The sequence below is a fragment of the Nyctibius grandis genome, chromosome 14 (assembly GCF_013368605.1).
Source record: "Nyctibius grandis isolate bNycGra1 chromosome 14, bNycGra1.pri, whole genome shotgun sequence".
In the NCBI taxonomy this organism is placed as follows: domain Eukaryota; kingdom Metazoa; phylum Chordata; class Aves; order Nyctibiiformes; family Nyctibiidae; genus Nyctibius; species Nyctibius grandis.
This window is the reverse complement of record NC_090671.1, coordinates 1,567,760-1,575,361: the sequence shown is the minus strand read 5'-3', so window position 1 is coordinate 1,575,361 and position 7,602 is coordinate 1,567,760. Positions and strand designations below refer to the sequence as shown.

Sequence of the window (7,602 nt, the reverse complement as noted above, 5' to 3'; positions counted from 1 at the left end):
CTGAGGGGGCTGAGACCCCGTTTCTGAGTGCTGGGATGGGGAGGGAGGGAGCCAGCCCCCCTCCACGCTCTGCGGGGAGCTGGTGGGGAAGGGCAAGCATCCTTGGCATCTCCGGATGGAGCCACGAGCCCAGGGCAGCCTCAATGGCTCCGCTGCCGAAGGGACCGGGAGGAGGAGAGGGGGTCTCTGGCCTCGCCATGGGGAGGGGGTGAGGTGCTCCCATAGCCAGGTGCCCCCGTCCCCTGGGGTGTCATCTCTTGCAGTCGTCGGTGTCGGTGTCCGGCAGCCCGGCGGCGGGCTGGGAGCTGGGCTGGACCGCCTGCACCCTCTCCTCCAGGCTGCCGCTGGGGAACACCACGTACCGGGCGCTGACCCGCTGCGGCCGCGGCTCCCGCAGGTTCTCCTTGCTGTGCCAGATGCCGTAACCGAAGTACACGAGCAGCCCTGCAGCGGGGGGACAGCGAGAGCGGGGGCTCGAGTGGGGGCCGGCGGCTGGCACGGATGCAGCCGGGCATCCCAGCAGAGCAGCACGAGCCACTGCACAGGGGGGCTTAAACGAGCTGCTTGGGGGTGGAAAAGGGTCCCGCAGTGGGTTAAGAGCAGGAAGGGTAACCCCAGTGCCTGGGGAGGGGAGGCCCCTCGCTGGGAAGAGCTCCTCAAGCCGCCTGGGGAGCAGGGGGTGGTGCTGGTCCAGAGCTTGAAGGAGGATCTAAACCTTAACAGGGACAAACTAACACTCTGGGAACCAGAGAAGGTCAGGGAGACGCTGGGAGACCTCAGCTCGCATCTCCAAAGGGGAATCGGAGGTGGAAAGGGGCACGATGCGCTTTATAAACCCATCACCGGGGGAAAAGAGCCACTGAAGCCACCGGCCAGCACCGAGACAAGCCCAGTTCCCCTCTCCCCCGAAGCAGCCGCCGCCTTCCCAGGGCTCACACGGGAGCACTCACCCAAGAGCAGCCAGACGGCGAAGCGGAGCCACGTCATGTAGCTGAGCTTCAGCATCAGATAGATATTGAGGACGATACTCAGTGCTGGCGAGAGGGGGACCAGGGGGATCTGCGGGAGAAACGGAGCCGGGGGGTGGTGAGACGATCCTTAAAACCACAGAGATGAAAGCCAGCCCTGGTAAAGGCGGGGGACAGAGTGACTTTCACCCTGGGCTTGCTGAAAATGACTTTTTTTCTCCAGGAAAAAGGCAGCCAAAATGATTAACGGGCAGTTAGGGAGCCAGGAGCTGGGAGCCGGGCTGCACGCCGGGCTGGCGGGGTGGCCACGGGCTCTGGAAACAGCCCAGAGGCACCGTCACAAGGCCCCAGCGAGCTCCCGGCACAACCCAGAGCCGGAGTGGTCCTCACTGGAGAAGCCGTGATGGGGCACGGCAGGGAGGTGGTGTCACCGCAAGCGTTACCGGCCACATGGCAGCACCGCACTGGGCCTGGACGGGCTGGGAACCGGAGAGAGGGGAGCACGAGAGGCACAAAAGTGATTTGGAGGGTGAAGAAAAGAGCTCCATGGCGTAGCTCGAGGGCAGACCAAAGGCAGAAGGAGCTGGGACGGGCAGGAGGGGAGCGGGGGGCTGTGGGGATGCGGAGGAGGGAGCCCAGGGCGGGCAGGAGCGATCCTGCAGGATGCAAACGAGCTGCTGGGGATGTCCCTGATGTCCCCTCCCAGAGACTGGTGACCGTGCAGAGTGCCACCACAGGCACCAACACCTCCCCACACCCCGTGCTTGCTGACACCCTCTTCCTCCCCCTCCTTCAGCAGCTGCGGTGCTTTCACCAGACCAGGGTGCCTGGGGCCTCCCGTGGGTCCATTAGAGCTGCTCCCACCCCGCCGACCTCAGCAGAGGGACTAACCCTGCCTGGGTCCCCGGACATACCTGGAAGGTCTGCGTGCCATGCTGCTGCTCGTGCGCCCAGATGAGGAGGAGGCTCAGCAGGAAGCCCAGGCTGAAGAGGACCAGCAGGAGGGAGTAGCTCCAGGTGGGCAGGTGGAGGTGGGTGTTGCCAAACACCAAGATGGAGCAGAGGCAGATGGCGGACACCATCAGGGTCACCACAGCCACCGTGACCACCTCGCCCGGGTAGAAGTCGCTGAGGAACTCCAGGTAGGGCTCGAAAGCCGCCTTCAGCTGCCCTGGCTCCCGGTGCTCTTTGCTCTTGTCCCTGTCCACCAGCTGGAGCTTGTCGGAGAAGGACTCGTACTCCTTCAGCTCACCGGCAGATGGACCCTCACGGGGCTCGGGGCTGGGCCGGCCACCGGCCACCGGTGCAGGGGTGTCCCCCTTCTGCTGCTGGAAGCGCAGGACAATGATGCTCGCAGCCACGAAGGTGTAGGCCAGCAGCGTGCCGATGGACAGGAACTGCACCAGGGCCTCCAGGTCAAAGACGAGGGCCATCAGGGCCATGAGCAGCCCAAAGACCACGATGCCAATGACAGGCACCTGCGTGCGGGGATGCACTTTGGAGAAGACCTGGAAGAAGAGCCCATCCTCAGCCATGGCGTAGACGATGCGCGGCAGGGAGAAGAGGTTGCTCAGCAGGACCGTGTTCATGGCTGAGGGACGGGCAGAAGAAGGAGGACCACGTCAGACCCAAACCACCCTAGTTCCCAGCCCCCATCATGAGCGGGGCGGGCAGCTCCCACCGCTGCTGCCTGTACTCACCGCAGATGGAGCCAGCAGCCACCAGGAACCCTGCCCAGGCGTAGCCCCTCCTGTAAAACGCATCTGCCAGGGCAGAGTCGGGGTCCAGCGTGTGCCAGGGCACCATCAGCGTCAGCACCATCGACACCAGGATGTAGGCCCCCGTGGCCAGCCCCAAGGAGAAAGCGATGGCCCTGGGGACAGCCCGCTGCGGGTTCCTGGCCTCTTCGCTGGAGGCCGCGATGACGTCGAAGCCCACAAAGGCGTAGAAGCAGGTGGCTGTGCCGGCCATGATGCCCGACAGCCCGTACGGGGCGAAGCCGCCCTCCTGGGCACTCCAGTTCTTGGGCTGCGCAAGGATGAAGCCCATGATGAGAATGAAGAGGATGACACCCATGCTGATGGCCGAGAAGACGTGGTTGAGCCAGGAGGACACTTTGGCCCCGAAGGAGATGAAGGCAGTGGCTACCAGCAGGATGGCAGCTGCCAGGAAGTCAGGGTAGTGGGCCAGGAACGGCACCTGCCAGGCACCCACGTGGGTCTCAGTGAAGTTCTTTATCTTGTGGTTGAAGATGGAGTCCAGGTAGCCGCTCCAGGCTCTGGCCACCGCGGCTCCCCCGATCATGTACTCCAGCAGCACGTTCCAGCCGATGAGGAAGGCCCAGATCTCACCCACGGACACGTAGGTGAACATATAGGCAGAGCCCGTCTTGGGTACCCGAGCTCCAAACTCGGCATAGCAGAGAGCAGCCAGGAGCGAGGCAAAGCCGGCAATGATGAAGGAGACGATGACGGCGGGGCCAGCGATCTCCTTGGCCACCGTGCCCGTGAGGACGTACAGCCCGGAGCCCACCATGCCCCCGATGCCCAGCAGCGTCAAGTCGATGGTGGAAAGGCATCTGTTGAAGGACGTCTCCATCATGTCGTCCTCCAAGGTCTTCACCCGGTTGAGTTTCTGGCAGAAGCGGGTCAGGTCGGCAGAGCGAGGCAGCCATCTTGCCATCCTGGAGGCAGCAGGCCCTGCCCTCTGGCAGGGTGAGGGGTCCACAGCGGCGAGACCCTGCCTGGAGACCTGGCAGAGGAGCAGGAAGGTGTGAGCATCCCGTCTGGCAGGGAGGTATCGGGTGGTGGGGACAGGACAGAAAAGCCACTGTGGCACATTCAAGGTGTCCCTCCCTCCTCAGCCAGCGTGGGGCTCAGCACCGGAGCGTGTCCTCCTCCAGGGTGGTGGCACAGGACAGCCAGCCACCCCGCGCAGGGACCAGGTGCGAAGGAAACCACAGCACCCCCAGAGCGGCATCTCCCAGGCTTTCCTTTTTAAAACGAAGCTGCATTAAAGCCCAAACTGGGCTGCTCTGGCCCTGTTGAAGGTTTCTTCACTGCTTCCTCTCCACCTTATTAAACATCTCCCTGACCTTCTCCGTGGTGTGCTGGGAGCCCACCGAGGGGGGCATGCAGCATCTCCCGGCTCCCAGCATCTCGCTGCTTCCCCAGGGAAAGCCCAGGCGCGGCGTGGAGGCATGAAGCAGGAAGTCCAGAGCAGCTCCAGTGAGGACGTGGGCGTCCCCAGCCAGACCAGGAAACACCTCCAGCACCCAGGGACCAGCCCCGGCTGGCAGCCACCGGGACAGCAGGAGGAGGCAGCTCTGGGGACCTTCAGGTGCAGCTTCATGGCTGCTCCGCAGGGCGGGCTGTGATTTCGGGGATGCTCTCCCAGCCGCCCTCCGCCCTGTGCCAGGATACGTGTCTCCCCACATCCCCAAACCGCGGGTCCTGCTCAGAGGGCCGGGGCCGCTCGGTGCAGCGCTGCTGCCTGTCCATCGGCTGGGGTTTGGGGTGACTCCTCCGCCCTCCGCTGCTCCCTTTACGTGTGGCTCAGGCTGCAGAGCTCAAGCCCAGCACGTCCACCCCATGGGGCTGGTGTCCAGCCTGCAGCGAGAAGGTCGTGGGGACCCACCACCATGCTCATGGTGCATTGCCAAAGCTTTGACAGCCTCTCTGTGGGGCTCAGAGCCGCTCCCCCGGTACCCCAACTCCGGTGCAGACCCCCTCGGGGCCGGGGCCAGGGCTGGGGCCGCCCGTGCTGCCCTTGCAGCATCCCCACCGCCGGGTCCATCTGTCTCGGAGGCCAAAAGGCCACCACGAGCTGATGGCGTGATGCTGGCCCATGGGGACAACAGGCCTGTTGGCACCAACTATGCTGGCTGAGACCCCCCCAGCCCCGCTCGCCGCCAGCATCCGAGTCCCCACGATGGAGGGGCCGGTGGTATCGGGGTGCCCAACCCCAACGCACCCAAGAGCTGGGCAGGACGCGGAGCTCGAGCACGAGCATCCCTGCGGGCCGGGGGGTGGGGGGTCGCGGGGTGGGACCCCCGGGCCGGGGGAGGGCCCAGCCGCCGGATTCACCCCGGGTGGGCACAGGGGACCGTCCCACCGCTGCTCAGCCCCACGCAGTGCCGGTCCCCGGGTGGCCCCCGAGCCCCGGCCCCGCTCCCCCGCGCCGCCGCCCACGCACCGCCCCGGCCCCGGCCCCGCCGCCCGGGGGGTCCCGCTCACCTGCGCGGGCGCGGCCGGGGGCACCGCACGGTTCCGCCACCGGCCCCGGCCCCGCCACCGGCCCCGGCCCCCACCTGCTCCGCGCCGCCGCCGCCGCCTCCCGGCCCGGCTCCGCCTCCCCGGCCCGGCGGAAGGGCGGGGGCCCGGCGGCTGCGGGAGCCCCGCGGGGCTGGGGGGAGCCCCGGGCCGGGGGGGAGGCTCCGAGACCGGGGATGCTGCGAGGGCCGGGGGGGTCTGCACCGGAGCTGGGGTAACGGGAGCAGCCCCGAGCCCCACAGAGAGGCTGTGAAATGCTTGGCAATGCGCTGAGCGGCGGTGAGTGCCCACGGCCGGCTGAGTGAGCCAGCGGGGTGCCCAGGTGGCCTAGAAGGCCACCAGCACCCTGGCTTGTATCAGCTCTAGTGTGGCCAGCAGGACCAGGGCAGGGATCGTCCCCCTGGACTCGGCACTGGTGAGGCCGCACCTTGAAATGTTTTCCAACGAAAACAATCCTGTGATTCTGTGACCTCCTCACTGCAGGCTGGACACCAGCCCCACGGGGTGATGTGCTGGGCTTGAGCGCTGGAGCCTGAGCCACAGGTAAAGTGAACAGTGGAGGGTGGAGGAGTCACCCCAACTCCAGATGATGGACATAGTTCTGGATGAGGGGCTGAGATCCTGCTCCTCTCCTCCTTGGCTATTTCAAGGCACAATCTGCCTCTATCCTCTGTGCTCCGGAGCTGCTGCCGGGAGGACAGGGACCTCCTCCACACTCAGGTATTTTATAGAATCACAGAATCACAGCATCACTTTGGTTGGAAGGACCTTTAACATCATCGAGTCCAACCATTAACCCAGCACTGCCAAGGCCACCACTAACCCATGGCCCTCAGCACCACATCTACATGGCTTTTAAATCCCCCCAGGGATGGGGACTCCACCACTGCCCTGGGCAGCCTGTGCCAGTGCTTGACAACCCTTTGGGGGAAGAAATTGTCCCTGATCTCCGATCTAAACCTCCCCTGGAGCAACTTGAGGCCGTTTCCTCTCATCTTGTGGCTTGTTCCTTGGTAGAAGAGACCGACCCCCACCTCGCTACACCCTCCTTTCAGGCAGTTGTAGAGAGTGAGAAGGTCTCCCCTCACCTCCTTTTCTCCAGGCTAAACCCCCCCAGGTCCCTCAGCCGCTCCCCATCACACTTGTGCTCCAGACCCTTCACCAGCCCCATTGCCCTTCTCTGGACTCGCTCCAGCACCTCAAGGTCTTTCTTGTCGTGAGGGGCCCAAAACTGCACCCAGGATTCGAGGTGTGGCTATCTGCTCCTTTCCTAACATGTCATTTGGTTTTCTGATGCTACTGAGCACTAAAGCTGATGTTTCCATGGGCCCATCAAACGTCACTCCTGAGTGGCAATGGTCAACTCACAGCCCACCGTGCAACACTAAGGGCTCCCACCTGCATAAATTCACCCTTATCCAGGCTGAATTGACCTCCTGACATGGAGGGGACCTCGCTGTCACAGAATCACAGACTCGCTGACTGGCTGGAGTTGGAAGGGGCCTCTGGAGATCATCCAGCCCAACCCCTGCCCAAGCAGGGTCACCCAGAGCACGTTGCACAGGGTTGTGTCCAGGCGGGTTTGAATATCTCCAGAGAAGAAGACTCCCCCCCTCCGTGGGCAGCCTGTGCCAGGGCTCTGGCACCCTCATTAGCCCCAAGTACAGAAAAAGGGCACAGAGCCGTAGCTCTCCCGTCAGTCACCTCGATCCTCTCGTGCATCCCCTCTCCACGTTACTTCTGGCACACAAGTAGACTTGGGCAGTAACTTAAGGTCCAGCTCTGTGGGTGGCTGACACCACCTGAGCTGCCACCAAAGGGGTCCCCAACCACGCGTTCCTGGGGCACCGGTTGAGAGCTCGGGGGTTGCACAGGCAGCGGAACCAAGGAGCTGAGCCAGCTGAAATCCAGGAATCCTCCTCAGCGCCTCCAGCTCCTTTGGATCCCTCTGCCCAGGTCCGACCCCAGCCCGGCCGTAACACAACCGCAGCAGCACGGGCACAGCCAGTGCTGTGGGAAGGCGTCACCCTCTAGTGACACAAAGGCTCTTGCTCGGAAAAATATCTGAGTATGTGCTTTGGGGGGGGGCTGGGCAAGTTTTCCTCCACCGAAATCGCACTGACCAAATACTCCCCGACCACAAGCCACCCCAGGTGCTTTATTCCTTCGAGATACCCTTTGCCACCAATTAACCACCTCTGACCACCCTGCCGCTCTCCACCTCGTGTGGAAAGCCTCTCTGAAACCCGGCCTGACCACGGCATGGAAAATTTCCGCTTGGATCTGCTGCCTGGCAGAGCCATCCGCAACCAGATGGTGGGAGCGGGAAGCCCGAGGGCTGCCGTTGTCATGGCAGTGCCGGA

The 7,602-nt window shown here is 64.1% G+C and overlaps 1 protein-coding gene across 1 annotated transcript; it reads right to left on the bottom strand.

The window, feature by feature from the left end:
* Window positions 1-250: 250 nt before the first annotated feature.
* Window positions 251-3,650, bottom strand: SLC7A4 (solute carrier family 7 member 4). The gene is made up of 4 exons (XM_068412767.1): window positions 2,669-3,650; window positions 1,883-2,559; window positions 951-1,059; window positions 251-444 (listed from the first exon to the last, which is right to left on the bottom strand). The coding sequence occupies exons 1-4, from the start codon at window positions 3,648-3,650 to the stop codon at window positions 251-253; spliced, it is 1,962 nt and encodes a 653-aa protein (XP_068268868.1).
* Between the last annotated feature and the right edge of the window lie 3,952 nt (window positions 3,651-7,602).

Coding starts and splice junctions, on each gene's coding strand:
- SLC7A4 (XM_068412767.1), bottom strand. CDS start 3,650: ATGGCAAGATGGCTGCCTCGCTCTGCCGACCTGACCCGCTTCTGCCAG. Junction 1,060..1,882: donor ATGGCACGCAGACCTTCCAG/GTATGTCCGGGG, acceptor TTTCTCCCGCAG/ATCCCCCTGGTCCCCCTCTC. Junction 445..950: donor CGCCGTCTGGCTGCTCTTGG/GTGAGTGCTCCC, acceptor CCCCCGCTGCAG/GGCTGCTCGTGTACTTCGGT.